This window comes from Tinamus guttatus, unplaced genomic scaffold (genome assembly GCF_059628265.1).
Source record: "Tinamus guttatus ecotype Peru unplaced genomic scaffold, ASM5962826v1 Tinamus_guttatus_pri_ptg000327l, whole genome shotgun sequence".
NCBI lineage: Eukaryota > Metazoa > Chordata > Aves > Tinamiformes > Tinamidae > Tinamus > Tinamus guttatus.
Window position 1 is genome coordinate 9667618 of NW_028288861.1, and position 27945 is coordinate 9695562.

The 27945-nt window shown below is 45.3% G+C and overlaps 1 protein-coding gene across 1 annotated transcript; it reads right to left on the reverse strand.

Moving 5' to 3' along the window:
* Positions 1–16099: 16099 nt before the first annotated feature.
* Positions 16100–27916, reverse strand: ALKBH1 (alkB homolog 1, histone H2A dioxygenase). Its single transcript, XM_088529315.1, has 6 exons — positions 27785–27916; positions 24802–24910; positions 22096–22258; positions 18373–18463; positions 17058–17251; positions 16100–16536 (listed from the first exon to the last, which is right to left on the reverse strand). Exons 1-6 carry the CDS (start codon positions 27914–27916, stop codon positions 16119–16121), a joined length of 1107 nt encoding a protein of 368 aa, XP_088385441.1. The 3' UTR covers positions 16100–16118.
* Between the last annotated feature and the right edge of the window lie 29 nt (positions 27917–27945).

Genomic DNA, 27945 nt, shown 5'->3' on the forward strand with positions numbered 1-27945 from the left:
TCACCCAGCAGTTGCAGCACTTCCCTGCAGGTAGGACCTCATCGCGCTAGCAGGACCCACCTGTCCTCTGAATGGCACCGATGTAACCTGGTGTCTGGAGGTGTGTGGAAGGCTGGGCAGGCAAGGCTGGGTCCCCTGTGGCTCTGCTGTGACAAACCAGGGCACCTGTGGAGACAGGTCATCGTTTTGGCCACAGCTGCTGCTGTGGCAGTGCCAAGCGCATCCTACAGAGCTTCTGGAGTTGCAGCTGCGGTGGGGCTCTGCCACACGCAAAACGCCTGCATACACAGGTGAGTGCAGCTTGTGCCTGCAGGTGTAAAACTGCAGCAGAACCAGATGAACTCAGAATAGCAAATTCCACTTCTAAATTTATTTTTAGGTCTTAACAGTACTGTTCATGTAAGCTAGAAGAGCAAAGTGAGAACTGAATGAAGCAGAGAACTGTATCAAAAAGACAAATGAGTCAAAACCAAGAGCAGACCATAAGTAACAAGTTAGACTGGCAGGGATTGCTGCACAGAGGGCTCATATCAACAGAGAGCTTACATCACTGATGTGACTCAATGTGTGCTGTCTCTAACCATCTTCAGATTTAGGGATCACAGAGTGGAGTTGTAAAGTTTGAAGACAGCTGGAGGAAAATTCAGTAATGGGATGACCAGTGGGACAGAAAAAGTGCAGCAGAAAAATTTTCTACTCTAGTGTCCCAAACAGACACAGCGAGGGCCTTCTTTGGTGATAAGAGATAAGGACTTGTCACTGAGTTGTGACTGAGAGAAAAATATTCCTTTCATAAAGGAGACAATAAGTAATAGGCAGAATTTGGTATATGAATGATGCCAGTACACAGAGATTTCCATGGAAGTTCTCAAGGTAGCAGTAGTAGTAGAAATTAGCCTGAGCCATTTGCTTCTACATTTTTAGTGCAAAGACAGAATAAACAGTGGCTCAGCCGTTGCACTCACCACAGTTAATGGCAGATGGGGTGCCCGGAGGGGGAGCAGACATGTTCTCCATGTATCTCTCCACCTTCAGTCCCCAGATGTGGGCTGAAGTAAGCACAAAATGATTTTTGAAGGTGTGAGTGAAAAGGCTGCTATTTGGGCAGACTCCTGCACAGCTGAGAGGTGACCGTGTTTCTGGGTTTTGTTTGTTTGTTTTTTCCTTTCTCCGCCTCTCCAGGCCATAGCCACACACATAGCAGTAAAACTTTGGGGATTGTACAGGGAAGTGATCAAGGGAAACACTGAGCACCCTGAACGTTGATTTTTAGCTTGAGTTTGAATGGCAGAATGCCTGCCTGAGGCACTGGAGAAGGATTAGCAGAAGTGTGGAAAGCTCTTTGGGGATCTTACAGCTAATCAAATAGCCCTTGAAGAAAGCAGATAGATAGCTATCAAGATGTCCCAAGAGAATTTGTCAAGCTGTAGCTAAACTTCATGGAGAGCTTTTGGAGTAATTTATAGACAAGAGTAACCCTGGGAAGGTTGGCTAATCTGGTATGGGAATGCCCATCAGCTGCTCTCAGCATATCCCGATAAGCAAGAAGATTTTAAGTAACCACAGCAGATTGCCGTCTTCTGGTGGCAGAAGGGGGAAGCAGGTAAACCTTCTTGAACAATGTGATTGGTTTAACTTCAGCAAAGCTCAGAATTGTTTCTGCTCTGGGAGAGACCTTTCCTGTCCTTAATGCTTTCTGCAGTAAATGCCACCATTCTGGGTTCACTGCAGCTGAACACCAGTACCTGAAACTCCCACGTACACAGGTGTTCATTTGTTCTATGAATAAAACTACTTTGAGAATAATTCAAGTTCTAAAGATATGTGATGCAGGGACGCCTTACTTGGTCCCTGGCTGATTTGGACCAGAACTTGTAAGTGTGCTGGACTGTTTGCTAGTCCAGCGTGCTTGCCTGGAGAAATGAGTCAGGCTTGTGTAATACTTAAGGTGAAACGGCAAAGGAGTTAGAACAGGAGTGTGAGATTGGAGCTGCAAGAGGCCCGAGAAGATACACTAGGGTTTGAAAGACATGTATGAATATGGGTCTGGTGATCCATAAGATAACAGACTTAAGGAGGAGTAGGCTGATATGTGTAGGATCAGGATGTTGACCAACCAGTGGTGGGAGGGAATCCAATGTGTTAAAGGGGATGACTGACAGACTGAGTTAACCACCTGCAGCCTTTTGATACATGCAGCTAGGCAGAAGTTGAGTCCCTCAGTTAAGAAGAAAAATAGATATCTGTATTTTCTTTTGTTTTTATTACAAAATAAATTTAAGGTTATATTTTCCATTGCATGAGGAAATCAAATAGTAGGAAACAATTTCCTTGTTAATGGTCCCAAGCTTCTCTTGTGCAGTACCGGAGACCTCTGTTTCTCTAGGTTTCAGCTGGAACTGACTACCAAGACTGCCCTAGCCTTGTTTGGAGCTCTGTTTTTCATGCTTTAGCTGTCCTTCGTTGGGTCAGTCATCCCCATGATTGCTGTGCAGAATGTACTCAAAAGCCTTCCTCCCCACACACACATACAGAGTTCAGGTTCCTGACCATTTGTCTTTCCTCTGAGCAGTGATTTGTACAGTGTGGCTCTGTGTGTGTGTCTTGTGGTCCTTTTTGTTTTGTTTTTCTGAACAGAGTTGGGTTGTTTCCTGCAGCTAGCTTGATGAAAGAGTGGCAGTTGTATCACCTGCTTCCCCAATGTTTCACCCAACCCATGGTAACACTTGTTTTGTTTCTGGTCTGACAGCTAAATCCTTCCTAATACCACTGTGGTAGAGTTGTGTGGTGTCTTCTTCAGGTCACTTACTAGCACTGTAGGAACCACAGAGACTGTCACTCCAGGAAACTCTAGATTTCCCACCAAAAGAAGCTGATATAGATAAAAAACTGTCCTGGAAAAAACGAAGAATTTGATCCCTGTATGCCTTCTACCCTTATCTGTCTTGTAGTTTAGTAGAGCAGGAGAAACAGGTTTGGGAATGAGTGACTAAGGTAGGATGGCTTACTTTGTCATCAGTCTTGGTTTAAGTTGGCTTTTGCCAATGGAACAGCTAATACAGTGTGTGGTCAAGATGGAGACGTACTGGCAGAATGGTGGTGAACTGCAACCAGTTGTGGGACCTCTTGAGCAGAAGTGTGTGGGAGCAGGACAGTCTCGGTGCCTCTTCACCTTCTGTCTAGTCTCTGCAGTGTGTCATGCATCACCTGTGCTCCTTCACTTTCTGTGTCCAGCCTTCATGGACCTTCAGTGTCACTGCTGCTCACCGCCACTCAGCCTGGTAAAAGCAAGGTGGTGGAAACTTGCTTTAGCTCTTCGCTTGGGTCAGGCTACTTTAGACAGTGAAACCTATTTATGATGACTGGGATGTCCCTGCCAGTCATGAGCAGGCTGAGGGGCTGCCCATTAAGTGTTTTCCCAGTACTTGTCTTGGAGCAGATCTGAGTAGCCCAAGAAGTGGAAGAGGAACACTGTCAGAATGAACATCTGAACAGGCCTCAGTCTCCCAGAGTCCTGACTTCAAAACATTCATCATTAGCCCCTTCCTCTCAAAGACATCAGGGATTTGACCCTACGTAGTTGACATGATAGGGGTTTCTATTTAATGGTACTCATTTATCGCTGCTGATTTTGGAAGTGAAGAAGGTCCTATGACTGTAACCTATGTTCAGGTTCTGGGCCTTCTCTGCTGCTCATATTGGGTGATATTGAGCCAACAAATTTATTTTGTTGTGGTACATGGTCTTAATCCATAAAATGAGTTAGTGGGAACCATTACCCTCCCTCTCCCCCCACCGCCAGTCAGGATGAAGTGAAAGGCTGCATCTGTGCGGCATAAACAAAGGCCTAATTTACATGTAAATGTGCATGATATCGCTGTAGCAGCAGAGTTGTGCCAGAGAAGCCCTCCTTGTGCACGGGCAGCTTATGTCAGCAGAAAAGGGATCATTTTCCAGCAGAACTTTGCCAAGCTCTATGAGCTAGATCAGCAAAAACATTGAATACCAATATAACTGTGTCCATATTAGGACCCAGAGCCCCATGACATTTTAATTTCTAACTTTTGCTTAGTCCCTTGTGTACTTCTGAGCATTTGGGCCTCAAAATTTGGCCCCCTGGAAGCAACCCCAAATCCTTTTCCCTGTCACTGTTTAGGCACATGGTTTCAGAGTAGAGGAGGCCACATTTTTATCAGGAGCTGCAGAGCACTCTGAGATGCACTGGTAAAGGGCACTGAGCCTGGCAAAGTGTGGTCAGGCTGCGCTTCAAGGAGGGCCACAACTGCTTCAGCTGCTTCTGACAGTGTGGTTGCTGCTGTAGAAGATAGGATAGGTCCCCCCTTACTCACCTGCAAGAAGACAGGACTAAAAGCCACCATAGGCCCTGATGCTGATGAGGGAACAGAGAAGTCAGTTGCATATGGTCTCCTCCATGCGTTGTCCCCTCAGCGGCTGTGCTTGCCTTCTTTGTGAAGAGCCGTGCCATCTCCTGAATGCAGCAGCAGCTGCTGCATGTGCGGTTCTTCCGTCCTCTGTGTCCTCTTACATGGTCACTACCCTGTGTCCCACAGCTCTCATGCTCCAACTCTGTGCCTTGCCTTAAGGGAAATAAATCCAAACTCCTTATACAGCATTAAAGACCTGCCAAACTAGCTGCAGCGCAGAAGAAGGGTGAGTAGGAGAGGATGAAGTAAGCAAGAATTATGTGGCTTCCAGCTAAGGCAGCCTGGCAGTGGGCTTGATCAGTCAAGGAGTTAATGACAGCAAGAGATGTTCATAGAGTGGGAGATGGACTGGACATTCTGTCCTCTGCACAGAGAAAGAGTATGTAGGGTCAAGTGCTGACTTGAAGACATCTCTGCTGTTAGCCTTCATTTTCATCCCTAACAAAAGCCATTACAAAGGTGATGTGTTAGAAAAGAGCATCCTGTAGAGAACAGGGGAGAGAGGAGGGCAAACAGGGGAATCCACATACCCGAGTGCCTGAGTAGAGAGCAAACGGGCAGTTCTGCAGTTTGTCACTCTTCCTTTCTCTTCTTCTGGTCAGAAAAACTGAGTGAAGGAAAATGAGCTGACAAAAGACATGGCTGAAAGCACTTCTGTTTTATTTAATTTTCTGCTTGCAGGGTGAGTCAGTTCAATTGACTGATCCAAAAGAAAATTATCTGCCCCTCTCCCTCTATGACACCCTCCTTCTCTCCCCCGCCCCCACAAAAAAGGGTAGTTTTCTTTTGGATCAGTGAACTGAACCAACTGAATTGGTGGCTAGAGGAAGGAGGCCACAGAACAGTTGCAAGGATAAACTACTCCTCCTGCGAAGCAAATGTCCTTAATTACAAAATCTGTATTTGGGTCATGGGAGCAATGGGAGCACAGAAGGAACCAGCTACTTGAAACAGCTCAGTCCAGAAAAATAGTACTGGAGATGTGGGAAGGCTGCTTGCCTCTTCTTCTGACAAGAAGTTTGCTGGATGTTATTATCTGAGTAAGAAGGAAAGAGGCTTTGTCATACTGTGCATTATATATAGGAAAAGGTGGAGAAATTGAGCTGAATTATTAACTACTCATAATTTGAGTAGTTAAAAACTTTCTATTCAAAATTACAGTAACTAAAAGCCATGCCTAAGCCGGGGAAGAGGAAAGATGACAGAGGCTATGTCCTACCATACCAGAGGAATCTGCCCCAGGATGAGGGATTTGGGCTTCCATGAGAGAAATGGTGTCCTGCCCCAGGCAGTGTGTGTGCTGAGGACTCAAGAGCTGCCTTGGCTGTTGCTGCAGTTGGCTCTGTGTGTGCTGGTTAGTATTAGCTGAACAGGCTCCATTCGTGCACCTCTAAAAGACCACTGTGCTTGAAAGGTGTGAGGCAGCTTCTGCAGATATCACTATTTTCTGGCAAATCACAGCCTGGGTGAGGACGCTGGGTGCCTGGCTGCTGTATCAGGCATGGCCATGAGAGGGAAGTGTGTGCTCAAGCATTAGTAGCCTCCTGCAGGCTGCCCGGGCCGGGGCTCTGCCCTGCTCCCGCACAGGGCTAAGGGAAGGTCTAGGCCTTGGGAGTGACCCCGCTCAGCCACAGCCAGATGTGCAGGTAGCAGCGATGAGGGCAGAGAGACAGAGAGGAGCAGGGTCTGAATGGAGCCGCCTGCGCCTCTGCAGAGCCCTGTGACTTCTCAAATGTAGCGAAGGGGGAGACGGGCAGCCCTGACCAGTGCTAGGAGAAACAGGGACACCTCGGCCTGGGGCCCTGGGTAGCCAGGTGGAAAGATTTCATGTCGGTCATGTCCTCAGGAAAGTACGTCAGAGCACAGGACACACTGGGCGGATCACACTCCAATCAGGGAAGTTGGCCTTCAGGATATTGAATCAGAGTCCCTTTTGGGAGGGAGAAGGGGAGTTGAAGAGTAGGAGAGTTGAGGTGAGTGGGGGGAGCTTGAGAAGGGGCTACGAGGAGGATAGTGGCTGGCGTCGCTGCTGGCCTCTAAAGGAGACCTTTTAGCCTGAGGCAGCTCTTGGAGTGTTTTGTAGGCCACGTGTATAGAGCCCACAATGCATGTAGCAGAACCAAGCAGCACTTGGCTGCTACCAGCCCTTCCGGCTCCAGGGATGTCTGTTGCCCTAATGTGGTGCGCTGCCCCTGGCAGTCTGCCTTCTCTGGCTGCTAGTTAAAACTCACTGTTACACAGGGCAGAGAAGGACAGTTGTCCCATGTGGTATGGGAACCTTCGGCCTCAGCAAGTCTGGGCCTGATAGGCCCCGTTACCCAGAGCACGTGTGGCTGAGGAGTTCCTGCTTGTCCCCTGCCTGGGCTGGGGACAGGCCCGTGCCCACCACAGGAATGCCGCCGCAGCTCCACTGCCAGCAGCACCGAAGGACCGATGGGACCTGACCTGTCAGGAGACACCCCCAGGTGGTGTTTGGTGGCATTAGCAAGAGCTAGCGTGTGGGGTGGCGCCTGACAAGTGTGTAGAAGAGGGGCCAGGGACGCAACCCATGGCAACTGTCTGCAGTGGTGCTGCTGCTGTGCTGTGCTTCTCCTTCCCTGCTATGAGCAGGGAGCTGAGCTCCTGCAGGGATCCACAGGGTAGCTGGAGGAGAAATGGTGTCAAACTTGATTTCTTACACTATCTGCCAAGAAATGCAAGCAGCAGGTCTGGCCAGGAGGGCCAAAGCACCTGCCCACTGGCTCCTCATGAGCTCACGGCACAGAGAAGGGCACAGTCACCTCCCTAGATATCTGTTCCTCAAGGATATTCTTTCCCCTCAAGGGCAGAAGCAGAGGAAAGCCAAGGCGGCTTATTCCTTGTTCATGCCACAGTATCTGAATAAATTGCATCTATGAATAAACTGCCCAAAAGCTGCAGATGGGTTTTGTGGCAAGGCTGTGGAGACAGGCAGTGTGCGGTGCTGGAAGCGGCTGGGCATGCACTGAGGCTGCCCTTCCACAGCAGGTCGTGCCTGGGCAGCAGAGGATGGAGAGCGATAGGAGCAGGGGCTGTAGCCTGGCTGGTTGTGTACAGGCACTGTGGATGTGGCTGGAGAGGAGCTCAGGGCATGGGTGTTGCTCAGCAAATGCACGTTGTGCAAGGGGACAGCAGAGCAGGGCAGGTAGCCGCGTTTGGGGGCTGCTGCGTGTGTGCCACGTGTGCTGCGTGCAGCCCGCGCCGGGCACAGCTGCATGGAGCTGCATGGAGGCTGCATGGAGGCTGCTGTGCTGCCACAGCATTGCCGTGGCGACCGCGTGCTCCTCTCCGCCCTGCCAGATGCCGGTCTCCCAGGCAAGGATGCTTCTGTGCGCCTCGGAAAGCCCTGGGCCCCCTTTCCCTCATCTGACGGGGCCGAGGGCTCTGCTGAGCCCTTTCTGGACCGTGGGAGTGGTGAGGAATGTGGTTTGTGCCGCTCCATCCTTACAGGAGAAGGGGGATGCTCTCCAGGTGCCTCCTATGTTAGTGGCTGGTGCAGTGCAAAGACAAAAGGCTGTGGTTTGAATTGCTGCAATAAACTGTGGTTCTAGGGCTGTATGTCCATGCAGTGTCTTTATAAACAGAGAAGTCTGAGGCAGGTGCCAGCTGTTAGGGACTGTGTACGGGCAGAGAGCTGCCTACTGGAGGACCTGTCTCCACATGGCAAGTAGAGTGTGCAGAGGAGCAGTGCAGTGAACTGCAGCCTTCACTTCACCGGGAGGGAAACTGCTCAGAGCTGCCCAGGGACAGCTATTGCAGATAGTCCCAAGGCCATGTGCGTTTAAGGCATAAGTGCTCCTTGCACTAGTGTATTTGCAGTCAGTATTGCGGCACACACAGAGTGTGTTTTCTGTTCTTGCTGAGTTCTGTCAGATCATGCCTTGTGCTGCAGTCTCTGGCAGAGAAAGTACAGCTGCCTCTTCCAGGGATAAGAAGAGCCAAGCTGCATTCCTCAGACACCTTATTCTTTTCATCAGCTCTTTAGGAATAGCACTCAGTTGTTTGCAAGGCCATATAGATTGTATAATCTCTCCTGAGCTCTCAGCTAAAGGTTTGTGGAGGGGGCTGCTTGGTGGTCCTTGGGAAACAACGGATGAGCAAAGACTTTTTGGCCTAAAGTGTTCGGAAATGCTTGGTTTGGGGGAGGAAGACTACATATACCCATGTGCAAAAGTTTTTTTTTTTTTTTTTAAAGTTGCTTTTCACTCTTGTCTTGTAGGTTGATTGGCCACAGGAGCCTGGAGAGGTGCTGTAGACCAGCATGGTGGGTCATCACATCCCTTCTGCTGAACTGGAACACTGCAGACCTTAAAGATACTGCTAGAGGTGAAGGTTCACTGCTCCTCCTCACTGATGTGCCTGCTGCAGTAGCTTTCCTTGAGTACTCACCTCTTCCCTTTAAGGATTTTTGTTTAAAGCATAGAAAGGCAGGCGGGACACTGACAAACAGGTACTGTCATCTTTCAGAGGACTGGCAAAAGAACAAATAGCTGAATTTTGGATTTTGTGAAACAATTTCTATGCAGCAGATATTTGCTAATTTATACTATCATGAGGTCTTGTTAGAAACATATTTTTCAATGAAAAAGCAAAGAAATGATGCAAAATAGATCTGCGTATTTTCCAGGACATGGTTAAACTTTTCATAGTGGTAACTGATAGATCTGTCTGTGTGCTATGAGCATCTCATCATAAAAATACATCATGGGAGGTTTCTGTCATTTGATCTTGGCTGGGCACTGACCTTGGCTATTTGATCTCAATTAACCAAATCTATGACTAATGTTTTTTTTTTCTCCTGCTCTTCTGCTGCAAAGAAAACAGTATTTGATGAAGCGAACTCAGTGCTTGCATGCTTACTCTCCAGATGAAACCCACAGTAACTTTAAAAAAAAAAAACCAACAACAACAACAAACAAACAAAAAGCAGGATTTCTTATGTCAATTCCAGAAAAAAAAAGGTATTTAAAAATGTAAAATATGACCCTGGTTTGATGCCTTCCGCGTGCTACAGCCTCTGCTGTTCCAAAAAAAAATGTATGTTGTGGAGGCCAGAGAGAAGGGGTGAGTAGAGTTAGAGATCACACAGAACATGTCACTTGTTCATTTCTTCATGCTTGCTCGCCTAGATCTTTAAACTTTCCTTTAACTCTCCCCTCTCATTTTGTCCTAGAAGGGAAGAACTGCTGGTGGGAAGGCAGTGGTAGCAGTAAGACCATGCAAGACTTGCCTTGCTGCCTAAGACCCTTGTGCAAGCTAGGAGGTGTCTGCAGAACGGTTCCAAGTTCCACCCAGGTATGTGCTGAAGCATCAAAGCATCATGTTAAGCCCAAATCCATCTTGGAGCACAATCACAGCACTGGGCTGGGAAGGGCCTGGAGGAGATCATAGCCCTGTGCTTGTGTCTGATGTCCAGCAGTCTCTGACGATAGCAGGAGCAGCCACAAGCAGTTGAAGGAGAGCTGTGCTTTTCCTTTGAGAAATGAGGGTGGGAGGTTACTGGGGAAAAGAGACATTATTTTGTTACCCACTTTGTGTTTAGAATTTGATGGTGCAAAGATAGTGTGAAGTGCGTCTCGTGGTGGAACAAAACTGCTGCTTTAAAAGGACCTGCAGCACATTGTCAGGTATCTAGGCTGGAAGGGGCTTCCCATTCAGCTGGGGGCAGGATGGCTGCAGATATTTTGCAGTGGTTGGGTTAAAATCTTCCGCATCCCCTGCTGCAGACACCTAATAATCATGCCTTTTGAAAAGTCAAGTCTCATAAAAACAATCACTACAAACACGGTGCTATTCTTTGTGATACTTCCCAGGTGCTAGCTGGAGATGACCAAAGGCCAGACTCATGTCTGACTTCAGGCTTGGAAGAATGTTGTCTGGAAAGCCAAGGGCGAAAAGGCCAGGGCATGTGGAAGCGCTGACTGGAGTGCCAGAAAGATATACCTGGACTTGATCCCACTGGGGTAAGGTAAGTCAGTAATTTGCTCTGTTCTAGGAAAGATGGGACATGCTGTGCAGTAGCTGAGGATGAGAAAGGTGGTAAATCTTGACCTAGTTCAGTATTTAGCCTATGACTGTTCCCTCTGCCTGCCTTGGCTGTGATTAGTGATATTTATTCTTCTTCCTTAGAAGAACTATTTCTAAACCTTTTTCCTTAGTGGTAGTTCCACTAACAACTTCTTGACAGTCCATTCAAGTTTACTTTTGTTTAGGTCCAGCCCTTGATTCCTGGTTCCACAGTCCTAAGATTTGTTTAAGGAGGCATCTGCTTATGAACCAGTGATTCTTTCCAAAATTGAAATTCTATCTGAAAACAAAGATAATAACAAAGCTTCACGTACAACCAATCCTTCTGCCTGGACTGATTGTTTTTAAGCAAGAGGAGTGCTTTGAAGAATGAGTATCCTTTTCAGACTGTATGCGCTCTCCTCTGGCTCCTCCATCATTTCAAAATCAATAGCTGTCTCATATTGCCCCCCCTCTCCTCCAGAGCCTGCTCTTTGCTACCTCATTTTAGTTTTAATTTGCCACAGCAAAATTGCAGTCATTTTTTCCCCCATCCTAATTAAGAAACCTATCCATTAAGGAGAAAGCAAACAAAAACAAAACCTTCTTATCTAAGTCCCTAGCACAGAACAGAGACAGAAATGATTGGTGAGAAGATCAGCTCCAGAAAGCGAAGGCCTTTATTGATTCTTCTGGTCTTCCTCAGTAAATGCAGAATTAGAGTTTTAAATTCACCTAGAAGGAAGCTAAAAGCTAGCGTAAAAAGCTGACTTCTCAACGCTAGGGAGTAAAAAAGCAGTATGTGTTTGAGTCTTCTTGCTCTATATATGTAGTTTCAACAAAAATGTGCAAGAATATGTTTCATTTTGCCTCACATTACCTCTAATTTAGTTTCTCACACCTTTTGCTATAAATGGGCATTACTCCTTGCTTTCAAGAGGCTAGTGGTCCTGACCTACATTTTGGAAATGCTTTGGGATCTGAGCATGAAAGAGATTAAAAGAGCTGAGTTGTGGGCACATGGCCCTCATCCTGCTCAGCCAGCAGCACTGAGCTCTGAGTGATGGTAATGGAGGGCTCAGCCTTAAGGCCATTCAGTTCATTTCACACTGGTGCTAACAAACAGGACAGGCACAGAAAGGGAATGGCTGAAAGGAGGACCTCCCAAACATTAGATTGGGAAGTATCTACTACACACAGGAATTTTGAGAAAGAAGATGCTCAACAGTAACAACCCAGGACAGGGTCATAGAGAGGTAGTACCCTCTGACTTCCTCTAGGAAGCTGAGATGGGACATGCCTTCACAAGGTTACAATCTGTACTAACCAGAGGAAGAAGCTTCTCTCCTGCAAAGAGGAAAAGCTGTGGCAGACATTACTCCCTCCCTCCTCATCGCCCTGGGCAGTGCAAGTGGCAGCTACCTGCTGTACCGCCTACCTGAGCACAAGGCCTGTGAATCAAAATCAGATCTGGCTGCCTGCCATTCTCTAGACACTTACTTATCTCGGGAAGATAAACATTTAGCAGATTAACCTGATTGGGAACTCTGTGCATGCTCAAATCCTCCTAAAATGGACGTACACATAAAATAGCAGGAACCGGAGGGGGAGACTAAATTATTCTGATATTGCAGAGTGTTCCTCTCTCTAGAAGTACCCCAGGATCAAAACACCTCAGAGCAGGATCTGCTGGAAAAGTCCAGACAAAATCTGCATTCAAGGCATAAAATAGGCTTTTGACTATTATTTGCTCAATAGAAATAGCTGAACATATTTTGGACCTTGCTAAACTCGTGTCAGCAACATGCTGTGCCTCCTATGCTGGATCTGTAGCTGACCTGTAGCAGGTCATGCTGTAGGCTGTTTTCAACAAGATTTGATATTAGGATGTTCAGAGGCATCAGCAGATGTGGTGGACTGTCACTAGTCCAGGCATTCAAGAAACCTGTGCCTTATTCTAGGATGGGCATTATTTTCAATTCTCCACTCTTGTCTTTATCCCTTTGATTTTCTATTAAGGCCTCTTCTTGCACAGAGATCTACTAAATCTCCTCTTGTTAGACCTTCAATGACTTAATTTTTCTGAACCAATAATTTCTGGAGTTCTTGTACTTCTGTTAACAGTTTGAGGAATTTGTTTGTACTTGAACAATTTTCATGATCTCATCAGAACTAAAGCATATTTAGAAAACACTAGATTATAGCTCAGTTAATCTTGCATTGTGATTAAGTGGGACACAAACCTTGTCACCAGATCTCTTTTCCATGTTAAATCTCTCAAGCTTCAAGAGCAACGTGGAGAATAGGAATCACCTATATGAATAGATGAAGACAGATCCATGTTCTTGTTTTCACTATGAACTAAAGATGCTGTCAGCTTCAAGCTGGGCTTGTAGCTATGGTAGTATTAAAATTCAGGCAGTAGACATAACGCTACGGCCTGCCTTGCCACTAAGTTACTTCCTGGTTGCAATGCAGGGGGTGTCATGGGCGCTAGTTGGCAGTCCGGTTTGTACCACGACTTCTCCAGCATTTTACACGCAGGAGGACTGAAAATGAGTTTATATAGATATTTTCCTCTTCTGCCTCCAATACTGTGTTTTGATTCTGCTTTACCTAAAGATTTGATTTTCCCTTTACTCTGGATTATATAAAACTCAGTAATTGTTTACAATTTGTTGGAGCATTAGATTTATCTATACATCACATAAAGAACAGAGTACTTGTAAGCACCATGCTTCATTTCCAGGTGGCCTTGAATCAAACACAGCATTATCTTCCTGGCACCAGCTGATTACATTAACTTCCTTGCAGAGAATTGCTTGGATGTCCTCTTCATCCCCCCTCCTCAGCTGCTCATGGGCGGTATCCCGAAGACTGCTTCCTATGGCACTGAGGCAACTTTATGTTTGTGGTCTCTGGGCAGGGCTTCTCCTTTAGAGGAATTAAAATCTACAGAGATGATCTCAGCATACACCTACCTGAACAAACAAGTATTTGTGGTACATAGAGATACAAAAACCTGATCAGGACTATGAAAAATCTTTTGTCAGTGCAAACCTGAAAAGATTTGATGCAAGTGCCACAACCTGAAAACAGTTGAGATTAGGTCAATGGTTCCCAATCATTCTTTACCACAGAAGAATTAGTAGAATTCTAGACTCTCACTCCATCTACTGTTATCCTTGATTTCTTCCCAGAGGCTTTGCTTTCAGCCCAGAGGTTGTTGTTGCCTCTTCAAAATCAAGGTCCAGAAGTGCAGTTCACTGAGCCTGCCCAATCCTGCCGTTTGCTCATTCGTACTCTGCTCTCCATCTCTAATATGGTCGTAGAACCAATATTCCAGTTAGACTAGCTGTCCAGGAAATTCTTCCCTCTTTTACTTGTTTGTCTCTGTACGTGTTTTTTGTTTGTTTTGTTTTTCTGCAGTCATTTCTGTGTGGCCATTTCTGGACCATAGACTTTTTTTTTTTTTGGGAAAATAATTCGTATAACAGTCACAAAATATCATTAGATAACAAACTTGATTGCAGTCAGTAAATCAGCAAATTCTCAGCTCAGCCCTCATCTAAGCATCCAACTTCAACAGCTATTGGAGCCTTCTCAGGCCTCACAACTATCAGTAGCTTGCACCATTTTCTGCAATTTTGAACTGCACAGGTTTACACCGTATGGTTTTCTTGTCCTTGAATCACAGGAACTACTGAATGTTGGAATAAATAATTGTCTCACATTTGTGATGCTTCTAGGCAAGTGAAGACATTAAGAAAGAAAGCAGATAGACTTAAACCTCAGCAGATTGTGAAGGAACCAGATGCATTTGGCTCCCAAACACCTATCCACGAATGTCTGACTTGTCTAGTCCGCAGCAGTGAGTGAGTAGGCAGATTTCTGCTGCACTGTGTGCTGAGAATGTAAAGTCTACCTTCTCATGGTTAAGAAAACAGATATTCTTCTTCTCCTTTCAGGTCTTCCCTGGGGACCTTTGCTCCTTTCTATACTTACTCAAACAGTCAATATTCCCTTCTAGTCCAGTCATAGTGTAATATCTCTCCACAACAGTATTCACTCTCACAGGGCTCAGCTGTAAATAACATAGGATTATCATTCTGGCATAGAACATGGGAATGAGGTATGAAAACCCACATCTGATTATTTTAGTCATTAATTTTCCTGGAGCTCACTGCAGTGTTGTAAATGGAATTAACTGCACACACACACACTCAAATATTCACCTGCTATGAAACAAACACGCGAGGCACTTCCCCCATGAGGAAAAGACACCAGGTACATACTAAATTGGAATTCAATACTGCAGGCAATACCTTTCTGAAACTGCTCAACACACCCTGAACAACATAGAAGCAAGGTCACCCTGCGGGTAAGTGCAGGGCTCCTCCTCCAGCACTAGCAGATGGCAGAGGCAGCAGATTCAGAAGAAGCCTAGAGGGAAACAGCACAAGGGACAGCAGAAGCATTAATGGAACAGCAAAATAACTAACAGGTATGAAAAGAACAACAAAACAAGCCCCAAGCTGATAGAGATCTTTAATTTAAAAAGAGAGTTAAGTTTATTCATTGGGAAAGTGTGACAAAATACCCCAGGGACAGAATATTCCACTCTAACAATTAAAATGCATTAAAAAACAGATAGGAAAGCCTGAGTCTTAAACAGAATGGGCACAAAAGCTAGCATTTTTTCTTTGTTTTGATATATTTATCTTCTGTGTGGTAGAGATAATCGTGGATTAATTTCTTTTTTAGGTACTTCTACTTTAGGTACTTAAGTAATTTACAATTTCTTTCTTTTTCCTTCTAAGCCATTCTGTTCCTTAAAGATGCCAGCCTGGAAAAGCAGGAGCATACTCTACAGGCACTGAACAGTTGCAGTTCTAAAGTAATGGGGATGTTGGGCCCAATCTCATGGGATCTGCTGTGTCTCTCATAGACACTCAACTGGGAGTTACTAGGTAGTCTAAATAAATCTTGCCCCTAGTATCTCTAGAATCTGAGGTATGCAAGAAAGTGCAGTCGCACTAATAAAATCAGTCTCTGTAGCAGCTGAGGGGGTACAAGCCAGGCAGAGGGAAAGGCAGGACTGCAGCAGGCGTATGCAGCTGTGGCACAAGGGAGCTGCTAGGTTGGGATTGCTGAACAGCTTTTAGCCAGAGAAGTGATTCTCTTGCAAGTGCTGGAAGTAGGTTTCATGTCCATGGCAGCCTCTTTCCATTTGTACTTGTATATGATCAGTACACTGCAACTGAGCTTTACAAGCCCCATGGTTTCCTTTAATACATAGCAATTACATTTTTTTACTACCATGTTCTGTCCAGTGATTTCAAAATACAATGTAAGCATCACTAAACCAAGCTTAAAACTCTCAGCTATACAAGTATTTTAGTGAAATCTGAGTTTAGAAAACATTTATAACAGAACTGCAACCAAGTTCATCTGAGTCCCAGTCCTGCAATAATCCCTCTTTTTCTTTTAAATTCTCTTTTCCCACTGCCACCACGTCTTTCTTACAGCCACAAGGGATGCACTCTGCAAAGCTCCTTTACCCCCACACAGTCAGTCTATTATGAGCACTAGTGAGTTCCCAGCTGCAGAAGCCAGCAGTCCAGGCCACGTGAGCACGATGTCCCCATCTCAGCTGTCTGTTTTGTGTCTCTTGGCTCTGCTCTTCTCCTGGTGGTGACCATCTTTGGTGGGTGCCTGGCCTTTTCCATTTGTCCCAGATTCCTCTGGAAATTTCTGTCCGTCAGACAGCACCTGCCTGACAGTCATATTAATGCGTGAAGACTGCAAGTACTTGGCGCAGACCTGCCAGTCCTCCTCCGAGCTGCGCTCGATGACGGAGCCGGCGGGAAGGTCGGAAGATTGTGCTTGTTCCAGGCAAGCGGGCAGGGCCGCCCCGCCGGGGCCGGGCAGCACGCGGGGCACCGCGTGGTACAGCAGGCGGCTCAGGCCGGACATCACCATGATGTCCCCGCTGTGCATGAACATGGCCGTGGGGGCCTCCTCCCGCCGCAGGCCCCCAAGCAAAAAGATGGACGACTGCCCAAAACTGGAGAGGGTGAAAGCAGAAAGTCAAGTAAGGTAGTGAACAATTAATTATATGTACAAAATAAACATGTTAGCAGCTGAATTTATTTTGAAAAGCTAGATGGATCCCTGCTTACAACTTTATAAGAGCATGCAAAAGAGACTAATAAGTCCGGCTTAAGTCAGGCCTAGCATGAGCAGGTTCGTGCCAGCTTTGCAGGTCTGCTGAGGTATTTCATCCTTGCCACTTTATATCCAATTGCCACTCTGCTTCCTTTAGAACAGAACTATAACTCTGCAAAGGTCTTTTCCATTGAAGTGTCACATCCACGGCTATTTAAACTGTTTTTAAATAAACCTATGCCCTTAAGTTCCAGCTTCCTATTATACAAGAGACTAAAAGACTTCCTATTATATTCAGAGACTAAAAATTATACATCCAGTTTACAAAATTAGTCATACCAACTTCCTATAACCGTATGCAACAGCACAAAAAAATGCCACCAAGCCCATCAGAACCCTCAAGTAATTTCCCTGACTCACCTGAATGATAAAAGGGGCCGAGAATGGTCTAATTCAGACTCATCCACGTGAATTCCCAGAGAAGAATCAAAGTGATAATAGTTCAAGATCCCAGCCTGGGCTTGAAAACCCCGGAACCCACATGCTGCAGCCACTTGTTCAGACAGGAACGCGAGGTCTGAAGGGAAAGGAGTGTGGTGATTTGCTGAGTACTTCTGCAGGAAGGAGAGAGAGAAAAAAAAAAAGACAGAAAGGACAGAATATCAGAACAGCAAACACAACTGGAAACACAGTGAATGAAAACGCAAAAGTTTGGCTGATGATCACAGAGAAGGAAACATCTGCTTGGAGAATGATTACATCCCATGCACAACTACAGCAAGTTTTCCCCATACAATTTAATTTTGTGCCTGTTCTGAGACTGCCAAAGACTTATTTCATAGTGGTAGTTGGATGATATTCATGGAGTTCCTGATACAGCCTACCACAAACCTGTCAGCCAGGACCTGCTGTCACTACTCCAAGCTGCCCCTGTAGAGCTCTGGATCTGCTCAGAGCTCTGATCCAAGCGTCTTTGTTCCCTCTTTGAAGGATGCGGCAAACAGGAATAAACTGGAGACCTACTTATCTCTCCATTGAATGATTTTGACTGAGAGGAGCAGAAGGGAGCAACCCAGTTTTTATTATGGCCTTCCAGTAATAGGATGACCCTCTAAAGACAAGGTTGAAAACTAATTGGGCTAAATATCTGCCACATACTGATACACTGCATGCTCACTCTGCCCTCCTCTCAGCCTCCACCTGACTCCAGGTGATGAAAAATTCCATTTGGTCTCCACAACATTCAGGAGCTCCCAAAGAGCTGTCAGTTACTAAGACTGTGCTGTACAGCCCAGGCGCTAAGTTCAAAGTCACCTCAGCAGCAGGGTCTTCCTGCTGTCCCTCACCCCTCCAATGAGAAGCAGCGTTTCTCTGAAGTAGCTTTCTTCAACTATTCAAGGTCATTCCCACCCTAACTAGCTAACGATGCTTTTGAGACCATTTCTTTTGGTAAGGTACAAGTGCTCAGTCATTCTGTAATGGAGTCATGGGTCTAGGACAAAGTATGTACTACCATGTCCCTTTCAAAGGAATGAACACAACATGGACTTCGTTAGGTGAAGGTTAGATCCTTCACAATAAACTCATACAGATTAAAACATTCTTACAAGCATAGCTTGCTCCAGCATTTCCTGAAGACTGTCTTTTAGGATCATAAAAGCATTTTACTATCACTTTATTCCATGGTATCTTCTTCTGTCTGACATTCTGAGCACTTGTAGAAGAAGTTCAGTACCTTGGTATCCCAATTATAATGGTAACCAAGGGTCACCCAGCGCAGCTTCTCCAATAAACTTCTGGGCTCCTTTTTACCAGAACCTTTCCTTCTGCAAAGACAAAATTGAAAGAAGTGAGATTCACACTAATTTCTTAGCAGGTTTTCTAGTACTGAAGAATACAGTAATACAAATCACTCATCCCTGTTAAGACTGTCCATGCTAAACTTTTATTTTCAATGCCTTGTTTTTTTCCTCCAGAGACTTTGAAAATTCAGTTCACACTGTTTGTGCAAGGCCTACTGCACACTGCTGTCAGCTTGAAAAATTGTATTTTCAACATGGTATCTAGCAGAAGTTATCAGAGGGAAACATCACAGAGATGATTTAGAGAGGAGGTTCACAATTGAGCGTGACGTATTTGTGCATCTTAAGGAACGTGCAGTGAAGGAATGGAATCTGACAAAATCTAAAAGGTGCAAATAGAACAAAAAATTATGTTTGAGGCATGAAATGGAGTACGTCAAAAAGAAAAGAACTTGGCCTAATGGTGAAGTAATTAAAGCTGATTAATACTCTCTTAAGCAAAGGGCTATTAGTTCTGCTTCTTGGTACCTTTATAGGAAGTGTCTAGGGCAAACTGACTCAATGCTTAGTAAAGAAGGAGGCTTCTTCAGCAACAAAAACACACGTCTCGTAATGTCAAGAGGTCTAGATTGCTGGTGGCTCCTATTTAGACCACCATACAGGACAAAAAGCTCCCACGAAATATTTTAGGAAAGAACATTGTAACATGTGTTGCAATGACTCTTGTTCTTGAATGACAGAGCGACAACCCTAATGCAGAGGCGCCCGGCAGTCTGAAATCATACGCCAGTTTATGTTCCTTGCTTGAAGGTAAGGGGAAGATCAAGAAGATACCTGAGGGATGGACTCTTACTATGTCTAACAGTAAAATCATTGTAGAGTTGCATTAAAAAGTATTACGATAGTAAATTGGACAGAAGCATGCTATTGTCTAATATGAAAGGGTACATGTGTATATTCCATTCCACTTATTTCAGCAATTTCCTCAAGCCAAATTATGTTATTCTGAAGAAAGAAAGAAAGAAAAGGGGAATGTATCCAGAACATAATGATAAATAGTAGTACCAGACGGTTCGCTGTCATTTATTGGCTCATTAATTCTCTATTTTACAAAACAGGAAGCAGAATGTTTGTGCTGTCATGGTCAAGTCCCAACCAAGCATCTGCATTTAATGTGCATTTCTGCTTGGATACACAGCTTGCTTCTGCCCTTCGCCTGTGCTGGTCTCCAGTGTTAACAGTTCCTAAATTGAACCAGGAACAGGCAGGGCAGCTTCTTTACCTGTAGTGATTTATCAGAGCACATAGCTTCTTGAAAGTCATCTTTCCAGTTCTTTATTTGTCATACAGTAATGGTAACTACAATCACCACAAAACAGCAACACAGTAACTGGCTGCTCCGAGTAATTTATGAAGCCTATGAATAGGTAATACAGCATTTAGAAAAGGGGAAGCCCATGACTCTTTCCTCTGTATTTTTCCTCTGTATTTTTCAACCGCCAAACTTAATGTTCATAATTAAACATTTTTAACACCCGCATTTTGAAAGTGCCCTTCATCTTGTTTCACTGCATTGCTACAGTGTTTGCACAAGAGCAGGAACTCTTATATACGCTATACTTCCTTATTCTCAGATCTTAGAATTTTGCATGTGATTTCATGTATGATTGCTAAGGATAGGAAATAAATGTTGTTATCTGGAGACAGTGAGTCCCTAAGAGCTATAAAAGCAGCTGCTCCTCTAAGAAAGCCCTGAGGAGCTCTGCTGTAAGTGCCACGTGCTCTGGGTGACCCTGCGTGTGCAGGGGTTGGACTAGATGATCTCTGGAGGTCCCGTCCAACCTTAAGGATTCTATGATTCTATGTAAGCAAGAGAGCAAGACTGAAAGGCTTTGCTCTGAAGCTCCCTTGTTTTTTTTTTTTTTTTCCTCTCCTTATTCCAGTAAGTGATTACCTCTACAAACCATTTCCCCTCCTTTCCCTATAGATACATATATCCCTTATGGGAATGCACTACCCTCTCGGGTACTTTTAGTTGTCCCCAGTGCTTAAGAAACCACTGGAACTCCACTTCGGGCAGATGGCACAGAATACATGGCTGGGAGCTGCATGGCCTCTCCCTAGCTGGAGATTTCTGCGTGCTGCAAAGAGAGAGGCCATGACCAAGCACATCTATGAATCTTTTTCATTGCTTCAGAAAGTATTGAAGCTGTGTGCAACCCTAGGACATTTACTTTTAGACCTTTTTTTAGACAAGCACTTTGTTCCTCCCCACTCGTCTAATATCTGGCCCCAGAGCTTGACAAAGACGGCTAGTCTGATCCCCTGTCATCTAAGGAAAGCACCCATACAGCATTTTGCTTGTGTGAGGTCTTGGGCAAGTGCTTAATAAAGTTGCCAAGGTTTTTGTCAGCCATCACTCTCTGTAACACTGTTTTCAACTGAACTGGAGCCAACTGCAAATTAACCTCTGTCCTGATCATTCTCTGCATGCAGGAGTGCTGAGGGAAAAGCCTGTCGAGCTGGAACAGCACCCCACTTTTTTCAGCTCTAGGGCACAGTGATGACCAGCTTTCAAAGAACAATCTTTTATGCTTGAGCTAACACAAATGTAAAAGTCAAAATTTAAAACACAAAGAGAAGCTTCTAAATTTCTAACTAACTCTGACTAAGTCTGGAAAACTGAAGTAGAGGCCTCACTTCTCTCCTAGAGGCAAATATTTAGAAGTCAAAGTCTTGTTTTTGCCATGCTGTATCCTGTACATGTTAAAAGAATTTTTAAGTAAAATCTCCACATGTGATTTCTACTAACAGACTGGAGGATCACAGACATAGGGAACTCTGGTCATTCCAGCCAATGAAACAGCCATTAAAAATAATGAGCAATGAAATCACCAAGGCATATATCATATATATGCATGAACAGCATATATCTTATTTTTATTGGTGATTGCAGTTGCAAATAAAAGAGCTTTAAAACTTGGACAAATTCTCCATTTAATTCTCTATGTACCTTCAGATCACCTAGGTACAGAAAAGGCAGCTGTGCCCCCCACAGAACTCTATGGGTCAGGTTCTCCTTTCAGAGTAAAGAGGATTGGCATTAAAATGTTACATTTAATCACAACTTTCAGACTGGATGGGCAATGATGCTCAATTACCAGGTTAAATTAAGATATTAGCTCTGTGGAAAAAGAAACAGTAATCACAAGATTGCTTGTGATAGCTTATTCAGCTTCTGTTTTCTTACCAGAGCTGCAGTAATCATAAAGGTGATGTACAGCACATGCACCTTACTTGGTAGCCACTTGCACATTCAGTTACTGGCAAGCAGAACATTACTAACCTGTGATAATGCATCTGTTCTCATCATGTCCTCATGCAATAAATCTCTACAACTGATCAGAGCACAAAGTGGTTTCTTCCTCTATCTGAACATGTGGAGGGAAGGCACAGAGTGTCCACATGTGCACTTTGTGAAGGACACGTTAATACTGTAGATAAAAACAGATATCACCTGGATACAGCGACCACATATACACAACCTTTCTCAGCTCCCCCTACTCTGATGATTTTTCTTAAGTCTTCTCAGAGCTGAGGACATTTGCTTCTGTTAATTTGGACTCTGAGAGGTTATTCTGAGAAGCAGGACTCACCTCAACTGCTCCTTGCTCTGCCCCCACAGATCAATGGTCTCCTCAGGAGCCATGTGCAGGTCCAGGTTGCAGACATTGGGCTTTTGGGGGTACAGCTTGAGACACTGTTTCACCCAGTGACGCTGGCAGCCCGGAAGGAAAGGGTTTGGTATGAAAATAAACCCTGACCACAGACAAAAAGAGTGGAGGAAGATTAGAGAAAAAAAAAAAAAAAAAAAGAGAGAGAGAGAGAGGAGAAAGTATGATTAGGTATGGATTAGAAACCTTAAGTATGGATTAGGCATGGTAACATTTGGGATGGATTAGAAATATTAATATGTTTGCCAAAAGCACTACATTTACTTTTGCTGGTTTCTGTATGGAACAGAGTAACAACACTGCCCTTCCTGTCTACAACTTTTCAGGTTGGGTTCTCAGAGCACTCTACTGCCATGTGAGCTATGTTGCAGTCCACCTGCATGCTGTACTACACTTAGATTATTTTGAGATACTACTGGAGAAACTGAAGCCTAGAGGGCTAGTTATACCCACAAATGAGAAGAGGAATCCAAGCTGACTCTCATATCAAAAGCTTAGAACACAATCACTTCTCCAATTCTTTTCAGTCACTCCTAGGAAACAGATTTAGTGTGTGTTTATAACTGGGTGGGCAAGTAAGAAGCAGGTGCCCTCTGTGCTTTTGATGCCAAAGATGGCCGAAAGGCCTACATTGCACTAGCGAGCCAAACCAGTGAGCTACACTAGCAGCCAAGGCTGTCATAGTTCCCAAGAGTGCTAATAGTGCCACAAGGCAGGGACTTGGTCACCCATGGGAGAGAGAAGAGCAAGAAGTACATTTCTGTAGGAATCTAAGCTGGCTAAAGAGCACCACACACAAGCTTTGAAGACAGTTGAGCCTCTCAGCCTTGGAAGCGTTGATCTGAGTAGAATGAGCAAAAGATTATATGAGAAAAAGATTATTTGTCCCTCAGCCTTAAGGAAACAGACGCAATTTTCATATTGCAGCAAAATCTTACAGCACACTAAGTGTTAATTTACCATTTGTGAAAATAATCTCCAGCCCTCAGTAAACAAAAAAGATAAGACCTGCACATGTCTATCAACAAGAACAACCCATTCAGAAAACCTACTTGCAGAAATCGCAAAGCCCTAAAGTCAGCAACTCCCACTCCTCTCACAACACAGGACACTGCAAGAGAAATTCACCTAGTTTCTTTAATCTTATGTTTCACTGTACTCACAGCAGGGTCAGCAAAAGGTGACCTCACTTCCATTTACCCACAAACATACTAAGGACCCTTCTAACTGATCTTAGAGACCCTTTACTTGAACACCTTAAAGTGCTTTAAGATGCTCAGATAAAGGCTCCTGGAAAAGGACAAATTGCTGGTATTCTTGACCCACACAGGGCTCACTTGTGAACAGGACTGAGGATTTGTTAATGTATTTGCATTTCATTTTAGTGAAATGTTTTCTATGTCAAAGCAGACAAAAGCTCAAAAGGTAGCCACTGATGATTCAAAGTCTAACCAGTGGCTGGGTCTGAGTGACATCTCTCTGATACTGACAGCTGCTTTAACATCTCCATCAGCAACCTGGATGATGGGACGTTCCCCCTCATCACATTTACAGATCACGCCAAACTGGAAGGTAGAATTGCCACTAAAGACAGCTTGATATGCTGAAAGAACGGGCCAAAAAGAACCTCACGAGGGCCAACAGAGAAAATCCTGCACCTGGGAAGAATAACCCCATCCACAGCACAGGCTGAGGACTGACAGACCAGGGAGCAGCTCTAAAGCAAGGGATCAGGGGGTCCTGGAGGACAAATTGAGCACGAGTCAGTGGTACAGTCTTGTGGGCAGTGGAGGCTGGCATGTTGGGCTGCATTAAGAAGAGCAATCTAAAAGTGAATTAAAGAGAAAATGGAGCCACATTCTTCTCAGAGGGCACAGCAAGAGCATGTCAAGCAACAGATGTGAGTTGCAGCAAGGCAATTCTGATTAAATATAAAGGGAATGAGAGTAGCCAGACACTGAAACAAGTGCCAAGAGATGTTGGTAATCTCTGTCCTTGGAGATTTCCAAAACTCAACCTCTGAGCACCCTGATTTAACTCTCAGGTTGGCCCTCCTTTACCCGAGAGTTGGACTAGAGACCTCTGGAGGTACCTTCCAACCTAAAATCTTTCTGAGATTCTTTCAAGTGAACTGAAAACCTAATATGCATTTCTGTTTTGAAATAATCTGCCTTATGAAATTATTCTGTACTTGGAATAAGTTGAGGGGGTCCTAGTCACTTATCGTACTAGCTGCTCTACACTAGTGAAAGTGCCACATTGCAGCCCTGAAATTACTAGATTTCAGTCATCTGTTTAATGATCATAACATATTTTGATGAAAAAGGGATGCTACAGAAATGCAAAATCTGCATCAAAGTTAATGGCAACAGGGATCCATTCTCCCAAGGGAAGATGTGCTTGATGGAGACCATAAAACTACTGGTCCTTCTGTTCTGACCTTCATACACTGCTGCATCCCAGCCCTGAGTTGACTCATTTGTCCTTCTCCACTTAAACTAACTAACATTATATCATGTTTAGGCAAATCAAAACAGATTTTTCAGGAAAGGCAAGGAGCGTAAGAGGGGAATGCCCCTGAATCAGAAGCAACAAGGCTATGTTTTTCTTGAAATCAGAGGTACTTACCTGGATAGCCATTGAGGCCATAGGCTTTCCACTGGCTAACTGGCTGTAACCCTGCTCTGTAGGCATCTTGATCACTGACTGAAGAGATACTGAGCTGTGATCTGAACACCTGGCAGAAGAAAACAGATCTGGTGAAGGAACAGAGAAGAAATACAACAGTCATTCAAAAAGAGCATCTACAAGAAACAGTGCCACCAGGGAATCTTGGGAAAATGTCAATAGTATCACAGAACTACCATCTAAACAACCAGAGCAAAGCACGTTGTTAACAGAGCTGGGTCTGTATGCAACAGAAGAGTCAAAAGGTGGCTATTGGTTTTAAAACACTTTGGGTTCATGAGAGATGTTTTTCATTCCTAAAAAGCAATTTATAGTAATGAGAAAAAAATCGGTCCTGTTTTGTCCATTTTCACAGTATAGCCTCATTATTACAAAACATTCTGGTAATTATTGATCTCCATTACAGGGACTGTAATATTTAGCACTCAACACTTCACACCTTTGAAAACATGTTCCAAATATTAGCTATTCCTCATGATCCTGTAGGGTAGATGACTATTCTCTTCTGTAATTTATAGGAGAAACTGAGGGGCAGTGATGGAATGGCTCACCAGAGTTCTCTGATGAGAGGTAATTTTTGGAAACCCTTGTAGAACAAATTCTGAAGTTCTAGCACTTTGCCACTTCTGTTCCAACACCAGGCTCAGCAGCATTAGGGTTAGCAGGAGACACATGAATTGTTTCTCAACATACTCTCTCAGGTCACAACAACATATAGTTGGAATAAGATGGAATAAACCAACACTATTTCTGAAAGAAGCAAAACTGTCCACTGTGTTTCCACTGCCTTCCTCCCTTACAACTAGGAACTTTCTTTGGGAGAGCAGGGAGAGGCTGGTTGGTTGTGACCTGCCTCACTGCCCCAGTTCATCTCCCCCTGTGGCTGTGTGAACATTCAGGTTGGCACAGGGCAAGAGCAGCACAGGGCTAAGCAGGCAGAGGACCTGGTGTATGACAATCTGAAGTGTCCATGAAATTAAGGCCTATGTGCAAGTACTGACACTCTGCAGTGGTGAAGGAGATATAAACCTCTCTGCAGGCTGGTGCAGCTCTAGTTACAATACTCTGGGCACCTGGTTACAATTACATACATGCAAGTTGTGAGAAAGACTCTAAACCAGTGCTGGGCAGCAGTTTCTGGCATGAGCCTAGTCCTACCAGTCTTTCAACTCTATTTGCCAAAAGCAGCTCTGTGAAAGGCAGCCTTGCATAGCCATGAGGTCAGAGCCCTGTCTGCAAAACGTCCCCAGGAGGGCTCTTCCTTGGAGGAGACTTGGTTGCCACCCCTCTGCCTTCTCAAACTGCTCACATGCTGCCTGCTGCCCCCAGAGACCTGGAGCTGCTGCTGTGCTCAAGTGCTGAATCAGCCAAAGAGCCTCAGAGCAAGGCAGCTGGGGCAGGTCTCACTTCACTGGAGTGCTCAGTCACTTGAAGCCTTTTCTGACAGAAAAGGAAGAACCAATCTGGGCCAATCTGACTGGCCTGGAGCTCTACTTAAAGGGAAAAGCCACGTGTTTTAACCCGGGGGAAAGAGGAATAAAAGATGCTTTCAGTCCTAAGCTATCCACTTATCTTAAAAGGTAACAAGCACAAAAGAAAGATAAGGAGAGGGGACAGATGTTTGTGATGCTTTCAAGTACTCAGAATTTCTCCGGCATTGGAACTGGCAAGGGCTGTGGCATTGGAATTCATGTTATTTGATAAAGGATTACGACAAGCTCAGCAAAGGCTGAAATGTTAACAATTCCCTTGCTTAATATTAAAGCATTGAATAGCTTCATACAGGTCAGGTTTTCGGTCCAGCTAAAAAGAATAAATCTACTCTTAAAAGACAGACAAATAGGCATGTTTAGCAGAATGATATATATAAAAAAAGCATTTGAAATATGAAAAACCCTAAGATTTCAATTAACTGTATTTTCTACTCCTGTTAATTATATATACTCATACAGAAAAGAACCTCTGCTTGACAACACTTCATAAGGAATTTTTTTTTGTGAAGGAAGGAAATGGAAGATGAGTTTAAAGGATCACCTGTCAGTCGCTACGACATTGCAAACTGCTAACAGTGATGGTTACTACTTCCCAACACGCTCCTCATTACATGGCCCTCATCCACTGCAATGCTCAGGTCCTCCTGGCTAAGACAAATCGTTATTAAATGAAAGCAAAATAAAGGAGAAGAGGCTTTACTGAAGGGAAGGCAGCAAGAACTCTAGACAAATATTTTAAAGCCGGCAGAAGTCAATCCCTATCACCAAGATCTTCCAGGATCCAGCCAAAATGCACTGGTAGGGCCCAGAAAACAGTGAGGTGGCAGCTCCAAGGGTAAATTGCTATTTCCAGCCCCCATGTTCCTTTGCTTCCTTTACACAATACACAAGTGAGAAGCCTTGGATATCCCTAATTGCAGCAACTAAAGTTAATTATATTTTATAGCTGTCAATCGACATAAGCAAGAGTGGTCACTCTAGGAATAGGGTGTGTTCTGTTTGTTTTCTTTTTAACGGTGGCAACATCAGGAACACATACGAACACAACCTGCATCCGTCCTTCCTCCGGGAAGGACCTTCCGCTCAGAGGTCCCAAGCACTTGCAGGGCGAAACTCCCCGCGGGAGCTGCAGGCCCAGAGCTCGGCCTCCCCTGGGAAGGCGCCTCGCAGGCCGCCTCCCGCTCGGCTGCTGCGGCTACGGCGCGGGAAGCCCTGAAAGGCTCCGTGCGGGCGAGCGGGGCCTCGTGGCGACGACAGAACCGCAGAGCCGGTGCCAAGCGCGCAGCGGCGCTGCAGAGGGGGTGCCGCGGCGGCGGCAGCGAGCGCGGGCTGAACCCGCGCGCGGGGGAAAGCGGCGCCCCCCGCCCGGCGCCCACGGGCACCCCGGGCCGCACTCGCGGGGAGCCCGCGGGCCGGGGCGGCGCCGTTACCTGCGCGCCCGGCGCGGAGAAGTCGAGCACGCCGCGCAGGTCGGCCGCGTCGCGCCGCCGGTAGAAGCGAAAGAGGCGGCGGAAGGCGTCCTCCCCGCCCTCCCGCGTGAGCGCCGCCGCCGCCGCCGCCATGTCGGCCGGGGGGCCGGCCCGGCGCGGCC